Source organism: Loxodonta africana, chromosome 2 (assembly GCF_030014295.1).
Source record: "Loxodonta africana isolate mLoxAfr1 chromosome 2, mLoxAfr1.hap2, whole genome shotgun sequence".
Lineage (NCBI taxonomy): Eukaryota > Metazoa > Chordata > Mammalia > Proboscidea > Elephantidae > Loxodonta > Loxodonta africana.
The window spans coordinates 83,544,559-83,565,146 of NC_087343.1; the positions used below are offsets into that span (position 1 = coordinate 83,544,559).

Sequence of the window (20,588 nt, forward strand, 5' to 3'; positions counted from 1 at the left end):
ACAATGTAATCATCTTCTATGATATGATCAGCCAGTCGCATCATAGAAAGGAAGCTTTCTTGGGGTGTGGCATGCCTCCAGTATGTAAACAGATGTTCTGGCAAAGTTTATTCTCTCTCTTGAGGCTGTGACCCTGCACTGTTCTTGTCATTTACCTCCAATTCTTGGGATGTAAGCCTGCAAAAGTCTTCCAGGCTGCCAGCTGACCTACAGATTCTAGATTCGTGAGCCCCACAATCCTGTGAGCCAACAGAGTTCTCCAGACTGCCACCTGACCTCACACCACAATTGTGAGAGCCATTTCCTTGAAGTATCTCTCTCTCTCTATGGATATATATACATAGATATATGTCTCACTGGTTTGCTTCTCTAGAGAACCCAGACTAAGACACACCTGGAGACCCAGCAGGTGCTGGGTAGACCAGGCCAGCCCAATCAAAGGATGGCTCACACCACTCTAGAACTTGACCCTGGCTTATTTGACCATGAGTTTTCTGCAAGAGGGCTGTGGAGCTCTTCGGTAAGAACAGGACAACCACATGAGAAGACTCAGAGATCCTATGGTTTCTCCCTCCCTTACAGAGAAAGAAACTGAGGTGCAGAGGGTAAAATGGCTTAAAGGTCACAGAGCTAAGAAGTGGTAGAGCTAAGAATAGAGCTCATCTCTCCTGATTCATCACCTGGTACTCCTTTCACAGCACGTTGCCTCAGTGGCACTGAAGCCACAATGAGATTAGTGGGACTATGTGAGGGAGAACTGTTTGGGTTTGTCAACTCAAGTGATGAAAGAGAAAGCTAGGACAGAGAAACACTAGGTATCTTTGTGAGCCAAAGCGATTAAGGAGCAACGAACTAGGTACTCACATGGTGATATATCTACAAAGTTCGGGTCGATGTTATGCAGCAGCTCCACTCTGGGGGATGGGCTTCCTTCACTAGAAAAAGAATTTTTTAGGAAACATTAATTTCCTCTCTCAAATGGTAAAAGTTATTTTAATACTTCCTTTCCTTCCACTTGTAGAAAATAACAAACCTACCAGTTAACAACTTTGTCATGAACTCAGAGGTCTCCAAAATCTCTGGTTGGTGCACCCGCAAGTAGTCATAATTTGTCTACATTCTAACGATGACTAAACATTTATATAAGAGCCTCAGCATCAAGCCTACGGTGGTTTTAAAAATATAAGTCCTGTGACCCTTTGCAATAAACAATGTGCTGTATTTAAATATGGCCATTCTTTACACCAGAGAAATAAGAACTCAAGTCATCCTGTGTAGACAGCTAGCTTCATACTGAATATACACAAGCAAATGAGGAAAGAGTATCTGCCAGAAATGGTGGCACCAATATTACAGATGCAATATGCCTTTTAAACATTAGCCTGCATTAGGAAAATTAATATCTTTTGCATTCAATTTTGTAACATGGAACGTAGGTTTAATATAAATACATATGAAATACCTAGATCTCTTTAAGATTTTTTTTTAAATGTACATGTAATTACAATTACAATCTACATTTTTTCTAAAAAGAAACTTGGAGATTACTTAGCCCAACTTCCTGGTGTTATAAATGAGGAAGATATATAGTGACTTATTGGCAGAATACTGGGTGTGTGACTCTTAGAATCATGTTCTTAAAAAGTTGGAAGCATAAATGCCACCAGATACATGTGAGGAGTGCAGGAAATACCCAGGTAATTTTGCTTAAGGCTTAGTCTTATGGAAGAAGTTGTTTAATATAATTTCAATCACTGGGAGGGTACTGAGGATTACTTGATAACTCACTACTGTCTAGTAGCAAATGTTGCACAGTATTGTTAACACCATAGGATTTGAAAACATATGAATGACCAATAAAGCTCTTGATGTAACCAACAGGACATGCTTTCAGGTGACCCAATGTTCACCTGTCTGATTTCTGTTCTAAAACATCACAGCAGTAACTCACTTTCCTACCTGCTTTCTCTACTTCATGTGTGTTGTTGGGGACTGGGGGATTTCAGGGACCAGTTAAGTTTCAAAAAAATCTGGATTGATATTGATATTACTTTACCAAGTAAGAAAACGTTAAAACAAAAATAAATGAATGAATAAGTAAAATTTGAAAAAATAAACAAACCAAAAAAACTTCAACTATCATCATTACTATTTCTTAAAAAAAGTAATTGAACAGGAAAAAGTAGGATGGTTACACTCTCAAAAGAAATACAAGTCCTTTAAATTGAATACATTTAACTTTAGAATCCTGTAAGGTTTCCCTGTCCCTCTCTACTCCATAACACTTACTACCTATACAGATTAGAAGGAAATACTCAGGATGCCTCTAGTCTTGGGTACAGCAGGGGCAGCATGGGGGGAAGGTTCTTATCTCCCAGTGCTCTTTTCATTTTATTTCTGAGGCCACTTAGCTACATGCGTATGCTGGAGACTGTCAACCAGTCCCAAATGCTAGAAATTAGGGTTAGGAAAGAATAAAAGTAGAGAGCCCATATGGCTGTGGTCCTCTGATGGGAAGTAATACCTAGAAACATGAAAACTACTGCAACATACAGAAGAAGGAAGACGAAAAGGTTGACTTCTGAGTCCAGCACAGAGCCATTCAGAGAAACCTCTCCCAATATAGCACACTTAACTATTTTGCATAAAACATGCTGAGTTGTCAAGAAAGAAAGGTCAAATCTGTAGGGTAAGTAGGCACTGGAACTGACATTTGCCTTAAGGTATCTGGGCATCACTGATGACCCAGAGCAAAGTTTTAATTAGCAGCAAACAGGGACAAGGAGCAAAGCCTACTTCTGGCGGGGGGGTTGGGGGGGGTTGGGGGGAGGAGGTGCTCTGGGGTAAAGAATCAGATCAAAGACTTCCCATACAAAGCTGAAACTCCCAGAGTTCACAAGAATGATAGTGGTTATACAAACCTCTTCTGGTCTTAGCTCTTGGTTGAAGTGCAAAGGAGAAAAAAAAGCTGCTCTGAGAATTCCTAACCACAAGCCCATATTTGTCTGGGTTTGAGGCCTAAATTCATACTACGTTTGTGACCTAAAAATCCGTAACACGAATATTTAGTTTATAGTAATCCCAGGTTATTAGAAGCAAACGCATATCATCTTGGGAGTAATAAACTTTAAATATAGACTGGAAGAATTCCAATTGCACTATTGACATTTTCAGCCAGATAATTCTTTGTTGCGGGTGACTATTCTGTGCATTGCAGGGCATTTAGCAACATCTCTGGACTCTACCTACTAGATGCTAGTATTACTTCCCTAGTTGTGACAACCAAAAATGCCTCCGGATACTGCTAATGTCCCCTGGGGGAAAATGCCTCAGTTGGGAACCGCTGCCATAGATAAAATCCAAAGAATGTGAATTCATAATAAAAAGTCACTGAAGGCAGGAGAAAACAAACCACCATGAGTGAGAATCAGCAGAAACAACCAGACCATTAAAGAAGATATGCTTTCAGGTGGGTTTATCAGATACAGAATATATAATAAATATATTTAATATAGCCAAAGTAATAAAGAGAATATTAAAAATATGTAATGAAAGAAAAAAACCTGATCAAAATTGTCCAGGAAGATTTGAAAAACAATCAAATAGAACTTTTAGATACAAAAAATTATATAACTGAAATTAGAAGCTCAACGAACAAGTTAAATAGCAGGTTAGAAATGGCAGAATGACAGTTTAGTGAATTGGAAGATGGACCTGAAGAAATTACACAGCAAGGAGCAGAGAGAATCAAAGAGCTGAAAAAAATATGAGAAGAGACATGGGGGACAGAGTGAGACCTAATATATATTTAATTAGATTTCCAGATGGAGAAAATAGAAAGAATGGGTGAAAAAAAAAAAAAGGGTGAAAAGTCAGTATTAAAAGAGTTAATGACTAAGAATTTTCCAAAAACTGTTGAGAGATGTCAGTCCTCAGATTCTCAGATCAAGCAAACTCTAAATAGAAAAAAAAAGTCCATACTTCTACATAGTGTAAGAAAGCTGCAGAACATCAAAGGCAAAGAGAAAATATTAAAAAGATCCAGATCGTAAATGCAGAGCAGCTACAAAGAACAAAGATTGACAGCTGGTTTCTCAGTAACAATAATAGACGTTAGAGGACAGAAGAGTCATAGCTTTAATGTGCTGGGAAAAAGTATTTTCATTTTAGAATTTTATATCTAGCAAAAACAAGGACTTTGAAGAGCAAAGGTAAAATAAAGATGAATAAAATTTTCAAACAAATAAACAAAAAAATGAGGGCACTTACTACAAACAACCTCGTTAAAAAAATTCTAAAGACTGCACTTCAGGAAGAATGAAAATGATTCCAGAACTTCTGAGAGGCAAGTGGGGATGATAAGCAGAGAAAATGGTAAACGTTAGAAAAAAGAAACCACTTACAGAATGATTATAATGATGTCTAATTTGTAGGGTTAAAAATAAGCACAAAGAATTAAAATCTTGGATAACAGTGACAAATAAGTTGGAGGGGAAAATAAGGATGAAAGCATTTTGAAGTCTTTGTATTGTTCAGAATAGGGCAAGGCCGTTCATTAGATTTAACTAAGTAACATTTACATGTTAATTTTTTAGGGTGACTACTTAAAAATTAGAATTTTTCTGGACTACAGAAAAAATAAAACAAAACTCATTCAATTCAAAAGAAAGAAAGGAGAAAAAACCTAAAACTTTCAAGGACAATTTTTTTTTACATATATCTTTAATAGCAGAGTTCACTAGAATACTCTTAAAACCCTAAAATACTAAAAATACTAGGCACAATTAAATAAAGGATATTTTTCTGATAACTTTAGAGAGAGTTTATCTGTATATTATACATTTATTTCATTTCTTCATTACTCAGAAGAGCGAGCCGCATGTATTTCAAAATAAGGAAACAGTAAGATAAGATGACATTTTGAACAGCAAAGGTTGCGGATAATTCCTGTAACTAATTATTTGTTTGGAAAAATCCCCACAGGCAGAATCATCATGATGCAAGTAGGAAAGGGGAGGGAGCTCTCTTAAGTCAAGTATGTTGTGAAGTTGCTTTTTAAAATGTACTAATCAGAGTATTTTGATAAGGACATGATTAGAGATAATAAGCCAAGAAAACACAATATGTGGCAAGTGATTAAAATGATGGTCCAAACATCCTTAGTGGCTCCAAGTTATTCAACAAAAGAAGAAAACCAAATGTCTATTTATGAGAACTGAATAAAATATCATAAATCTTGAGTTACCCCAAGCATAGAAATTCAAAATATAAAAGGTTGTTAAAATTCCTATACAAGGGCATATAGCAATTCCTTGCTGCTAGTCCTTTAGGAAATGATAGATTTTAGAAATATCTTCAGGTAGATTTTTTTAAAAGGTGACTATACATGGGAAGGGAAATGGTAACAATGGAAACATGGAAACATGCAACAAACTAGTAACTAGGGTGGGGGATGGGTAAGTGACACTGTAGAGGGCTTTTACTTTCTACAGTGCTTTATATAACTAGCATGTATTACTATTATAATCGAAAAAAAGAATTAATTACTTTTAAAGTGGAACCTTAAAGAAGTATAAACATAATTTGTAGAAATTCCTGAACTCCCACAAGCACATTTAAAAGTATAACAGGAAGAAAACGCAGATATTCCACAGAGTTCTAGGACTTTAAAGACAGGAAAACTATCCATAATTACAATGTATGGTAATATTTGAATGCAATAGTCAATTAAAAAATTAACTATATTCTACCTACTTATAAACTATCACAATAATTGATCATGTAATTTTCACTTCAGGAGCATGGAAATTTCCCTGTATGCTTAAGAACAGAACTGCCTCTACACCTACTGCTCACTTATCAACATGGTTAGGTTCCAAAGACCAGGTTGTTATGTGAAAATTGGCATTATGCAAAAATGAAGGATGACCACATCAGACCACAAAATGGAGGATGACTATGTCATTACAAAACTGCCAAATTACATCCTTACATAACTGCCAAACCACTGAGAATCATGGCCCAGCCAAGTTGACACATAACCTTAACCGTCACAGCCAATGTTACTCTTGCCTCACGCCTCGGCATTTGTTACTGCCAGATGTACATCATTAATGCTCAAAATAGTTGGAGAGTAGATTTTTTTACTATTGTTGTGAACACAAAATGTCAGATAACAAGATAGACCATAAGCAAAGAGTAGGTGTCCTGAAAGGTAGAAAAAACAGGCATGAGTTTAGGATCACTAGGTTCTCATGTCCCACTGCTGAAGTCCGTTAGTTTAGTTTACGTTAAGGCTGCAGGGTCTCAATGCCTGGGAGAGAGGGGAGGAGAGAGGTCAGAGGTGGAGGAGAGGGTAGGAGAAAGTAATGAGAAGGAAAGGGGAGATAGAAGGTAAGGAGAGAAGATGATTCTGTTAATCATCACATATTAAATTATTAGCACAAATTAACTAAAACAATTATATACACACATACATACATACACATCAATTGATGAAGACACAGAAACCTTATGGGCAAGGTTAACTTCACTGGAGACAAGGGTGCAGTACGTTGATGGTGGAACAGGGAAGGTGGACTCAAGTCACCTGGAGGAAAACATGGTAGGGAGAATGGGGCTGGTGGGAGATAAGCTGAGAAAACTCAAAGACCAACCATATGAGTCCCATAATTTTGCCTAGGAAACAGTATATAGTTATAATTTTGAAAAGACCAATAAACGGCAGAGAGACCTTGGTCACTGCAGAGGTGTGGCTTGTTGTTGGGGAGGGCTAGTCCTTTAGGCCTGAATGACATGCCCACGAAGAACATGGACCTGACTGTGCTCAGGTTCCACTGTTTACATAGGAATTCAATTTCCCCAGAACTTAGAAACCGTACATGGATACTCTAGTTCCTGGGAAGGAACACCCAACATTGTATAAATAAATTAACATTCTCCTTTATATATTAAAAGAAAGAGAAGTTCAGTAAGTGTACATATATATTCAGTGTACTTTAAAACTCTTTTCCTAAGAACTCACAAATCCTTGGCCACTTAAATTTGTGTAGTCTCTAATAATCACATGAAAGATCTCGCTCTTCTATCTGGAGGGAAAATGCTAGGTCTTCTCTCCCTCCTCGTCCCCCACAACGCCCGGCCCTGTGTCTTTTTTGGGCCAGCCTCACCCCGCTGTTGTCTTACGCCCATCCCTTCCCTACCCGCTTGGAAGTTTATTGTCATCAAAAACCTCCACTTTCTTCTGTACATTATGTTCTTCCTATGTTTTTTTTTATGTTATCTTAGCCCTATGTTAAAAAAATAAATTTATAAATTTGCGTTATCAAGCATCTAATCTTTATCTTTACCATCAAACCTCTTCCAGCAGCTTTTTACATTGGTGATTCTCAAACTTGGCTGCACATTAGAATCACCCTGAGATCTTTTAAAAAATACTGATGCTTCTTGGCCTCCACCGTTGAAAGAGATATAGTTGGTCTGGGATTTAGTCTGGGCTAACAGTTTTTTTGAGATATAATTTACAAACCCTACAATTCACCTATTTAAAGTATGCAACTTCATCTTTTTTAGTATATTCACAGAATTGCACAACCATCACCAGAGTTTAATTTTGGAACATTTTTATCCACTCTAAAAGAAACCCTGAAGGGGTTTTTTGTTGATGGCACCTAACAACAAGAAATCCTTTACCCATTAGCAGTCATTCCCTATTCCATCCCTTCCTGCCCTTGAGTTCTAGGAAACCTAATTTACTTTCTGTCTCTATGATTTGCTTACTGTGAATATTTCATTTAAATGGAATCATATAATATGCGGCCTTTTGTGAATGGCTTGTCATTTAGCATAACGTTTTCGAGGTTCATCATGTTGTAGTATGTATCAGTACTACATTCTTTTCATGGCCAAATAATATTCCACTGTATGGATATACCACATTTTGCTTATCCATTAATCTGTCGATGAACATTTGGATTTTTTCTATTTTTCAATATAATAATGCTACTATGAGCATTCATGTACAAGTTTTTGTGACAGCGTTTGTTTTCATTTCTGTTGGGTATATACCTGGTGTATATACCAGGTCTTATGATAACTCTATGTACATCCTTTTGAGGACCTGTCGAACTGCTTTCCAAGGCAGCTGCATCACATTACACTCCCATCAGCAATGTATGACGGTTCTGATTTCTCCACACCCTAATCGACACTTGTCATTTTTTTTCTAGCCATCCTAGTAGGTGTGAAGTGGTATCTTACTGTGGTTTTGATTTGCAGTTCCCTTTTTTTTTTTTAATGACTAATGATGTTGAGCACCTTTTCATGTGTGTGTTGACCATTTGTATACCTTATTTGGAGAAATTTCTATTCAAACCCTTTGTCCATTTTTAAATTGCGTTGTCTTTTTATTATTGAATTGCAAAGGCTCTTTATATATTCTGAATGCAAGTCCCTTATCATATATATGGTTAAAAGATATTTCCTCCCATTCTTTGGGTTGTCTTTTCACTTTCTTGATGGTATCCTTTGTAGCACAAGTTTTTTAATTTTGGTGTAGTCCAATTTACCTAGTTTTTCTTTTGTCACTTGTGCTTTTGGTTTGTATCTAAGAAATTATTGTCTAATTCAAAGTCATAAAGATTTACTCCTATGTTTTATAGTTTTAGGATTGGTTACAGGACTGATTATTGCTATATTACACTATGTGTTAGCTTCTGTCTTCTATATGTTGTCTATATGTATACATATATATTTATCCATTCGTTTATAAGTAATACCGCAAATAGTGTAGTATTTTTCACATTATACTGTTCCAAAGTTTCATCTCCATGCAATCAATCAACAGCACTAGAAAGTGGCAATGTCAATTTCTTCAATAGCTTATGATCTTCCTTCTGACAGTTTTGCAGGGCTCACTCTCTCTTACGCGGTACAACATTGTCTTTAAAAGCATTGACTTTGAAGGTTTACATCTCACCTCCACAAACTACGGCCTTATTTTTCCTCAGTGGACTGTGGATAAAAGTACCCACCTTCCAGAGCTGTGGAAGCCCTTTTATCACAAAATGTGTATTTCTGACTCTGCAGACATGGAAAGGGTATAAACACAGACACAAGACTATTACCTGAGACACAGATACAAAAATAATATGTAGAAACAACGGAACATTCATATTCCTAGCCATTCTTCTTGCTAGCAAAGTTCTCTTTATGGATCACACTGTGGTTGCTATAACTTTAATTTCTAAGACAGGATGTTCTCTTCCTTCTTAGAACTTCTTTTTAGAAACTGTAAGCGTCAAATATGGCTTATTTATGCAGTCTACTCATTATGGAATTGTATACACAAAAGATATGTTGCTCTTTGTTATCTAGGAATTTTCCTTAATTTTTTTGTGTAGACATATGGTATATTTGAGCTGTATAAGCAACACTACCTTCTTCACTGAACTGTGAATTCCATTTGTGAAATTTAAATCTTTGAATAAGTCATGGGAAATGACTTCATTTTCATACAAGTTCATGAAATGCTCTAGTTTTAAGTGAATCAAGGCAATGAGTGTTTTTATTATGGAAATGTATGACTGCTGGCTGATATGAACAAAGCAGAGCTCTCTAATTAGCTTCTGTAAGGTAGGTACTGATGGGCCCCCTCAAGGATCCTATGCACACTGCATCACACACCCATTATACATTCATATTTATGGCAGTAAGTACGTAAAGGATTATGTAAAGTAAAAGAACTAAGTGATTTTTGTTCACCATTGTCTACCTAATGACAGAAATCTACCTCTAAACAAGTGAAATATGAATGTTTCATCTATGTCCATAACACACCAAACTGGAGTTAATTTTGGTTATTGTTTGTTTGCTCGCTTTGGCCAGGCTAGATTGAATAACAGCAGCTAGCATTTATTGAGCATTTCATATGTGTCCCATGCCATTTTAAATGTTTACCAGTATCATCTCATTTAGCCAACACTCAGTGATTGCGGCACAGAGTAGTTAAGTAACTAATGAGAGCATGGGATTGAGCAGGAGTTGGAATCAGGTTTGAAACTCAGGCAGACTGACTCTGAATCCCTACTTCTAACCATATGCTAAAGTGCCTCCTTAGTAAAATGTAGACATGGCCTCAGTGTCTCCTTGCACGTGTTAAGTTTCCATTCATTTAGCTTATTTCTTAGGTTCTATTAACAAATATCTCCATTAACTGGAAACGTATCTATATCAAAAGAGTTATCATTGTTCTCCATCCTCTTCTCTTTAAGGCTTATATAGTTAATTGTCTCTGGTGAAATTTCAGTATTCAGTTTTAATTTACCTCAAATTTCGTATTTTCTGGATTGGTTTAAAAAAAAAAAAGAGGCAAAGAGACACTAATCACTGACTAGTTTCTAATATGCTATAAATATTTTCTAAAAGTCTACAGTTTCAGACACTGAGATCACAGCATTGTCCATTTATAAATAGTTTCCAATTTTTGACTTTCATTTTCCAACTAGTTGAAGGGTGGGGCAGTAAAACATTTCCCATAAATAAATGAAATGCTATGACATTCCATACTTCTTTTACCACTAGCTGTTGACGATCTGTCATAAAAAAGACACACCCAAGGATGTAGTATCAAATTTTTGGACATAGCAATGGCAATATTTTCTGAGAAGAACCTTAAAAACAAACAAAACACAGTCACTGATTAAAAGCATCTTCATTTGTAAGCTTCATCATTGTTATCATCTTACTCCCAGAGACTGAGTTCTCACTATGTTCCAGGCACTATAGTTAACTGGTTTATACACATTCTTCCATAAATGGCTATGGGGCAGGTACTACTAATGTCACATATTACACAATATGAAATTGATGCTTAGAGACGTTAAGTAACTTGCCCAAGATCACACAAATAATAAATGGAGAAGACAGGGTTTGAACCAGATCTAACCAAAGAGTGTACATTTTGTAACCACCATACTAATAGAATTCCTTGCAGGACTTAATTTCTTTGTTATGTGGGTGTGGGTGATACTGAGTTTACATAAATCCCATACTCCTTGAAAAGCCATTCTAGCACGCAGACATAACCATGAATAAAAAGTTTAGGTATGGAAATTATACAATTTTGACTAAGTTTGATGAGGAAATATGTAAGTTGAATTCATTTGACATAGAGTTATAAATGGAAAGAGTTTTTTTATGTACATTTTTAAGGAGTCAATTTTATTAAGTTTTTAAAATAGGCTACTCAAGAAATTATCAATATTATTTAAAAAAATCACTGACTCACACCCTTAATATAATTTTTTGCTATTCATTACTGAAAAATAATTGGTAAGACTTCTGAGTTAGTACTGAGGCAAACCAACAGGGCCTAATATGACTTTCTTCCAATTTCCGTTATAATACCCATGAAGAATTACAAAAAGATGAAAACTGGCAACAGTGCTGGAAACTAGAGAGAAGGCCAGATGCCAAAGTCCCAAGGGAATTTTCGCTAACTTCAATGCTGAAGAGATTAACAACGTATTCCTGGATTCTATAACAAGAATCAAAACCTTATCCCAAAGAAAAGTAGAAAAAAGATGGATTCACTCTGTCTACAGGATTCTGGATACACTAAGCACAAAATGGCGATGATCTCTGATTAACTGTCTAGCCAGTCGTGCCTTTCCTCTCCCAACCGCAGGCCCCTCCCTCTCTAAGTCCACCCAGGCAGCAAAACAGTATAAACTAACATGGGAAGAAATAGAAGAAACAAGGTATAATATGTAGCCTCCTAACATGGGAGGAAATAGAAGAAACAAGGTATAATATGTAGCCTCCTAGAATGTGAAAAAAATTTTTTTTTTTTTTTTTTAGAATGTGAAGCTACCTGACAAAGAATTTGGAAATAACCCTTAGAACACTACACGACATGGGTATAGGATAAAAACAAAACAAAAAAATAGTTGCCCTCAGGTTGATTCTGACTTGTGGCGACTCCATGCCTGTCAGAGTAGAACTGTGCTCCAGAGAGTTTTCAAGGCTATACATTTTAGAAGCAGATCTCCAGGCCATTCTTTCAAAGTGCCTCTGGGTGGGTTTGAACCATCAACTTTTCAGTTAGTAGTTGAGTGTTTAACTGTGCCGGTAGAAGCTCTTTTATCAAAAAACTTGGTAGAGAATCAAAGATAAGACATTATACCTCAGATATTTTGTTTTAACTTAAAAACATATATATAGTCACTTGCCAGTCACTAGGTGCAGTGCCACTGGCTAGAGCTCTAACGTTTTTATTTGATAAACCACACCTAAAATCCTTCAACTACAATGCCTAGGGCTATTTTTCTTAAAGTGGAGCAAGAGCCTAAGAATGTGTGAATTACCAGGGTTCCCTAGAATAATGTTGGCCATCTAAATTTAAACTTCTTCATACATTCTCTTTAAAAAATACATAGATTGATAAGGAAAGAAAGTAGAATCATCCAAAGCCTAAGCCTACCACATAAGTAGGAGGCACAGCATATTTCAACCCTGGAGGCAAGTGAGGAGATAAGCATCTGAGGCCAGATCTGTCAGTGGTGGTGTTCACACTGGCCCAGAGTCAGGATGAAATTATGCAGAAGAGGGTGAGGGAGTATGAGAGGGGAAGGGACTCAGATCATATCTGCTAAGGTCCACCCCCAGAAAGGGAGAACCTCACCCTGAGTGACAAAATGCTGTTATACAGGACTGATACTTGCCGAATCAGAGCACTGAAGACAGGCAATTGAAAGGGGCTTGGAAAGTGTGGAGGATGAGCATGGCAGTCCTAGGCAGGCACCAATTCCGAGAGAAGAGTGATTGAAGAACAGCTGTCTCTTGGAAGGTTAATGGAAAAGGGCAAGAAGGAGGTAGGTGAAGATCAGGGTCCTACCGAAACAACACAGTATCACAGAACTGTAAGATGGCACACTAGAAAGAAGAGGTAGCACTTCTTAAAGAAATTCCATTTCACTGCAGCAATGGAAGAAGGTGCTCTTGAACTGAGAAATAAATTAAATTACACAAATTCAACCCCCACAGATCCCCTGCTATTGCAGGTCAAGGAAAAGCCAATATACATAAACATGAACAATAACAACCAAAGGAACACAACATCTATACAAAATTACCAGAGAGATGTTAAAAAATAGAAAATGAGAATTCAAAACTTCTGGCAAATGAAAACATTCCCCTACTATGGAAAAAAAAAAAAAAAAGCCACAAAGCAGAGGAAAACTGTTACACAATATTTCAACCCGAATTAAATATAATTACATCAACAATTGACAGTATAAAAAACACTATGAATCAGAAATTTAAAAACTCAGAATAGAAATGCACAAGCAGAAAGCTGTGAAACAAGAGCTCATCAACTCAGGAAAGAAACTAAACAAAAAAACAAAATCTCAGAAACAAGGGTACATTATATATGACTGAAAGTAAATGAAAGCATATAGAGAATAGAAATAAAAGAGAAAAAAATGAATTTAAAATTTAAAAATAGAGCTAAGAGTGTAAAGAAAGGGACATATGTAAAATATATGTAAAGATTCAATAAAACACATAATTGGATTCTCTGCAGAAGAAAAAAACAATGGAACATAACTAATACTTAAAACTATAATTCAATTAAAACTTTTCTGAAATAAAAGAAGGCCTGAATTTATACACTGAAAGAACCCACTTGTGCATCTGTGAAAACTGACCCAGCATTGTCACCTTTGAGACAAGTCTACTAAAATTCTAAAAACTTTAATAATAATGATGATGATAATAAAAAAGATGTTCTGGGCCTCCATGCAAAAGGGCCAAGTAATTTGCAAAGAAAATAAAATCAGGTTGGCATTATATTTGTTAACAGTAACATAAAACAAGAAAAAAGTAGAAAATATTTTCAAAACTCAAGGAAATAAAGAATGAAACAAGGATTTATTAAGCTAAGCTGTCTTTCAATTATCACGGTTATAGTCAAAGTTTTCATAAACGTGTAAAAATCTAAAAAATCCTAAGAAATCTATTAAATAAAGAATTTCTCCAATTAACAGATCATTGGGAAAACTTGGGAAACAGGTGGTTAGCTTTGAGTATATTACTGTAGGTATAAACCTAAAAGAAAAGTGTGGCTAAAAGTAGAAGAACAGTAGTAAATGTTATATGCTCTAAGTAGAAATAACACAGCTAAAAACAAAAAAAATGTGAAGAGAAGGGAGAGAAGATTAAGTTGAATAAACTAGTTGACACCCATATAGGTAATAAGTGGGAGTCAAAATGTCACTTAAAGCTGACATATGAAATAGTAGAAACCTAAGTAAATAAAAGGGACTAAAGGAATTATTCATAAGGGATTATTCAATATCATCACTCAGAATATGGCCAGGGGCCAACTGTGGGACACACCATCAATTGCTCTCATGCAAGTTCAAGTTAAAGTTGAAGACAATTAGGACAGGTTCACAAGAGCCACAGTATGGCCTTGATCCCAACGGATTTAGAAACCATTTCAACAATAGATTTGACGCGTTGAACACTAATGACTGAAGACCAGACGAGTTGTCTTCACACATGAAGAAACCAATAGGTTGTTAAAAAGACAGGAGAGAAAGAAAGACCTAAATGGATGTCAGAAGAGACTCTGAAGCTTGCTCTAGAATGTCGAGTAGCTAAAGCAAAAAGAAAAAATGATGAAGCTAAATAGCTGAACAGATGATTTCAAAGGGCGGGTCGAGAAGACAAAGTATTATGATGACATGTGCAAAGACCTGGAGATGGAAAACCAAAAGGGAAGAATATGCTCGGCGTTTCTCAAGCTGAAGGAACTGAAGAAAAATTTCAAGTCTCGAGTTGCAATTCTGAAGGAATCTACAGGGAAAATATTAAACAACGCAGGAAGTATCAAAAGAAGATGGAAGGAATATATAGAGTCACTATACCAAAAAGAATTGGTCAATGTTCAACCATTTCAGGAGGTAGCATATGATCAAAAACTGATGGTACTGATGGAAGCATCCAAGCTGCACTGAAGGCAATGGGGAAAAATGGTATGGAAACGTCCAAGCTGCACTGAAGGCAATGGGGAAAAACATGGCCCCAGGAATTGATGGGATACCAATTGAGATGTTTCGGCAAACGGATGTGGCACTGAGGTGCTCACTCACATATGCCAAGAAATGTGGAAGGCAGCTACCTGGCTAACTGGAAGAGATCCATATTTGCATCCATTCCAAAGAAAGGTGATCCAACAGAATGTGGAAATTTTCTAACAATATCATTAATATCACACACAAGTAAAATTTTGCAGAAGATCATTCAAAAGTGATTGCAGCAGTATATCAACAGGGAACTGCCAGAAATTAAAGCTGAATTCAGAAGAGGACGTGCAACAAGGGATATCATTGCTGATGTTCACATGGATCCTGGCTGAAAGTAGAGAATACCAGAAAGCTATTTACCCATGTTTTATTCACTATGCAAATGCATTTGACTGTGTGGATCACAACAAATTATAGATAACATTTCAAAGAATGGGAATTCCAGAACACTTAATTGTGCTCATGAGGAAACTGTACTCAGACCAAAAGGCAGTCATTTCAACAGAACAGGGGATAGTGTGTGGTTTAAAGTCAAGAAAGATGTGTCAGGGTTGTATCCTTTCACCATACTTATTCAATACCATATGAAGAATGCAGCATCAGGATTGGAGGAAGACTCATTAACAACATGCAGTGATATGCATATGACACAACCTTTCTTGCTGAAAGTGAAGAGGACCTGAAGAACTTACTGATGAAGATTAAAGTCCACAGCCTTTGGACCAATAAGCAACATCATGATAAACAGAGAAAAGGCTGAAGTTGTCAAGGATTTCATTTTACTTGGATCCACAATCAATATTCACGGAAGTAGCAGTCAAGAAATCAAACAACACATTGCATTGGACAAATCTGCTGCAAAAGACTTCTTTAAAATGTCATAAAGCAAAGACGTCACTTTAAGAACTAAGGTACACCTGAACCAAGCCAATCACCTCATATGCATGTGACAGCTGGACAATGAATAAATAAGGAAGGTCAAATAAGAATTTGGTGCCTTTAAATTATGGCATTGGCAAAGAATATTGAATATACCATGGACTGCCAGAAGAACGAACAGATCTGTCTTGGAAGAAGTACAATCAGAATGCTCCTTAGATGCAAGGATGGCAGGGCTTCATTTCATATATTTTGGACATGATATCAGGAGGGACCAGTCCCTGGAGAAGGACACTGTGTTTGGTAAAGTAGAGGGTGTGTGAGAAAGAGGAAGACCCTCAATGACATTGACTGACACAGTGGCTGCAACAATGGCTCAAGCATAATAACTGTAAGGATGGTGCAGGACAGGGCACTGTTTCCTTCTGTTGTACACAGGGTGACTATGAGTCAGAACCAACTCAATGGCACCTAACAACAACAACACAAGGGAATTACATAGATTTTATAAAGGTGAACACTAGAATAAAAATATGAATCTTCCTAAAGATTAAAAGAACTAAAAAATAAATAAAAGGTAAAAAAGAAAATGTAAATATCAAACAATTTGAAAGAGCTAAGAAGAAAAATAACAATCGTAGAAATATATACAAATGGGCTTAACTCATCTACTAAAATAAAAACATTCCCAGGTTGTATCACAAGGAATATCCTAACACTACGCCTAAAAAGGGCAGAACGCATGTTCTTTTCCAGTATACATGGAATAGACATCAAGAAAGACTCTATTCTTAGCCATAAATCTTTAATTTAAAAGGATTATTCAATAACAATAAAAAACGTGTCTTCTGACCACAATAAAATTAAACTAGAAATCAGTAATATATCTAGGAAAACCTAAACTATCTAGATATTAAACAACACACTTCGAAATACATAGGTCAAAGACGAAATCACCATTTGCACCATTCCCATCATGTGCTAACCAATAATTTTGGCATAAATTTTACCTTTGAAGATAGAATCATATATCAAGATTGCAACTCCTGCTTTCTTTTTTTGTTTGCATTTGCCCGATATACTTTGCTGTGACAGTAACTACCAGAGAACAATAAATCAATTTCTTCAGAATCTTGAGGAGAAAAAGTTTGACAAAATGTCTTTATCAAATTCTTATTTGTGCTTAAGTGTTGACACATCGTGTGGCTGGCAACCAATGTCACAAAACAATACGTGTATTAATTGTTTAATGGGAAATTAATTTGTCCTATAAACCTTCATTTAAAGCACAATAAAAAAATTATTTGAAAGTTAAATAAAAAATATTATTCCATATGCAAAGATTCAGAAAACTTACCATTTATGTGCTTCTACTGAAAAAATTACTTAAAAATATTAATCGACTAATCAAAAGATTAATTAAAATCCAGAACTCAAGAATAGAAAAGCTATATAAAAGTAAAGACTAACACTAACATGTTATTTCTCATCTACAAAGAATACAAAATCTTTGTTGCTGTTATTGTTAGGTGCCGTCCAATCTCATAGTGACACTATGTACAACAGAACAAAACATTGCCCAGTCCTGCACCACTCTCACAGTCATTGTTATGTTTGAGCCCATTATTGCAGCCATTGTGTCAGTTCATCTCATCTAAGGTCTTCTCTGTTTCACTGACTGTCTACTTTTCCAAGCATGATATCCTCCTCCACGGCCTGGTCCCTCCTGATAATATGTCCAAAGTATGTGAGACGAAGTCTCTCCATCCTTGATTCTAAGGAGCATTCTGGCTGTACTTCTTCCAAGACAGATTTGTTCATTCTTCTGGCAGTCTACAGTATATTCAATATTCTCTGACAACACCATAATTCAAAGGCATCAATTCTTCTTCAGTCTTCCTTATTCACTGTCCAGCTTTTGCATGCATTTGAGGTGATTGAAAGCATCATGGCTTGGGTCAGGAGCATGTCAGTCCTTAAAGTGACATCTTGTTTTTTTTTTTAAAACACTTTAAAGAGGTCTTTTGCAGCAGATTTGCGCATTGTAATGTATCATTTGATTTCCTGACTGTTGCTTCCATGGGTGTTGACTGTGGATCCAAGTAAAATGAAATCACTGACAACTTCAATCTTTTCTCTGTTTATTATGATGTTGCTTATTGGTCCAGTCGTGGAAAATTTTATTTTCTTTGTGTTGAGGTGTAATCCATACTGAAGCTGTAGTCTTTGATCTTCATCAGTAAGTGCTTCAAGTCCTCTTCACTTTCAGCAAGCAAGGTTGTATCATCTGTATAACACAGGTTGTTAGTGAGTCTTCCACCAATCAGGATGTTACGTTCTTCATGTAGTGCAGCTTCTCAAATTATTTGCTCAGCATACAGATTGAAGAAGTATGGTGAAAGGATTCAACCCTGATGCATACCTTTCCTGATTTAAAACCACTCAGTATTCCCTTGTTCTGTTCAAATGACTGCCTCTTAGTCTACGTACAGACTCCTCATGAGCACAATTAAGTGTTCTGGAATTCCCATTCTTTGAAATGTTATCCATAATCTGTTGTGATCCACACAGTCAAATGCCTTTGCATAGTGAATAAAACACAGGTAAATAGCTTTCTGGTATTATCTACTTTCAGCCAGATCCATCTGACATCAGCAATGACATCCCTGATTCCACGTCCTCTTCTGAATTCAGCTTTAATTTCTGGCAGTTCCCTGTTGACGTACTACTGCAATCACTTTTGAATGATCTTCTGCAAAATTTTACTTGTGTGTGATATTAATGATATTGTTAGAAAATTTCCACATTCTGTTGGATCACCTTTCTTTGGAATGGGCACATACATAAATCTCTTCCAGTCGGTTGGCCAGGTAACTCTCTTCCAAATTTCTTGGCATAGATGACTGAGCACTTCCAGTGCTGGATCTGTTTGTTGAAACATCTCTATTGGTATTCTGTCAATTCCTGAAGCCTTGTTTTTTGCCAATGCCTTCAGTGCAGTTTGGATTTCTTCCTTCAGTACCATTGGTTCTTGATCATGTGCTACCTCCTGAAATAGTTGAACATCAAGCAATTCTTTTTGGTACAGTGACTGTGTATTCCTTCCATCTTCTTTTGATGCTTCCTGCAGTTAATTTTTTTTTCTGTAGAATCCTTCAATATTGCAACTTAAGGCTTGAATTTTTTCTCCAGTTCTTTCAGCTTGAGAAATGCTTAGCATTTTCTTTCCTTTCGATCTTTCAACTCCAGCTCTTTGCACATTCCATTATAATACTTTGTCTTCTCAAGCCACCCTTTGAACTATTCTGTTCAGCTCTCTTTATCATTCTTTCCTTTCACTTCAGCTATTCTGCATTTAAAAGTAAGCTTCAGAGTCTCTTCAGATATTCATCTTGGTCTTTTCTTTCTTTCTTGTCTTTTCAATGACCTCTTGCTTTCTTCATGTATGATGTCCTTGATGTCATTCCATAACTCAACTGGTCTTCAGTCATTCGTGTTCAATGTGTCAAATCTATTCTTGAGATGATCTCTAAATTCAGGTGGGATCAATGTCATACTTTGGCTCTCATGGGCATTTTAAAATTTTTTTCTGCTTCAACTTGAACTTGCATAACAGCATTTGATGGTCGGTTCTGCAGTCAGCCCCTAGCCTTGTTCTGACTGATGATATTGAGATTTTCCATTGTTTCTTTCCACAGCTGTAGTCAATTTGACTCCTGGGAATTCTACCTGGCAAGGTCCATGTGTATAGTTGCCGTTTATGTTGTTGAAAAAAGGTATTTGCAATGAATAAGTCATTGGTCTTGCAAAAGTCTATAAAATCTCACTGAGACTAAAATATAATCTTGAATAAATGAAGAGAAATACAGCACTATGTTCTGAGTGAGAGGAATGAACGTGTCCATTCTTCTGAAAGTAATTTATAGGTTTAAACTTATTTAATACAATTTATAAGAAATATTTCTTTTAACAAAATAATTCTGAAGTTCATTTAAAAAAAAAGAGTAGGAATTGTCAAGAAAATTTTGCAAAGGAAATATGATGAAGAAGCTGATAACTATTTCTACCAGCTATTGAAACATACGCTAAAAAGACAATAACAGTGAAGTGTTGAATAAGAACAGATAAATCAGTGGACTAAGATAGAGGGTACCAATACACATCAAAGTATTACTAAGAACTTAACACATAACTCAAGGTTTTAATGAAAAAGGAAATATGATTCAATAACCAGTCTGAGTTGTCTTGTTAATATCTGGAAAAGAATCATTTTAGACCAGAGGTTTTTAACCTTTGCCTCACGGACCATTATGTTTATTTAGGCTTCAGAATAACTATGAAAGTGGGGTGTGAAAAGTGATTTATTTTTCCTTCAACTTCCTTCCTAAAACTGAATCTATAAGGGAAAATAATCTTTATAATGTCATATTAAGTTTTTAAGACATTTTACGTGGTCAGATAATATTCAGTTACCATTGCCATGTAATGACATTTAGAAGAATTTTCCAAGGATGAGACCAAAAAAAAAAAAAAAAAACCATTATCATTATGGGGTCTGCTTTTACTATATGAAGCCAATTAAATATAAAATAAGTCAAAGGAAAGAAACATGAACTA

General features: G+C 36.1%; 1 protein-coding gene across 4 annotated transcripts in view; it reads right to left on the minus strand.

The window, feature by feature from the left end:
- Window positions 1-20,588, minus strand: part of ARSB (arylsulfatase B) — a 328,139-nt gene that overhangs the window by 194,347 nt on the left and 113,204 nt on the right. For all 4 annotated transcript variants that reach the window (XM_064273497.1, XM_003408112.4, XM_064273491.1 and 1 more), the window contains exon 6: window positions 865-935. In XM_064273497.1, the coding sequence (XP_064129567.1) occupies window positions 865-935 (71 nt within the window). The remainder of the gene's footprint in view (window positions 1-864; window positions 936-20,588) is intronic.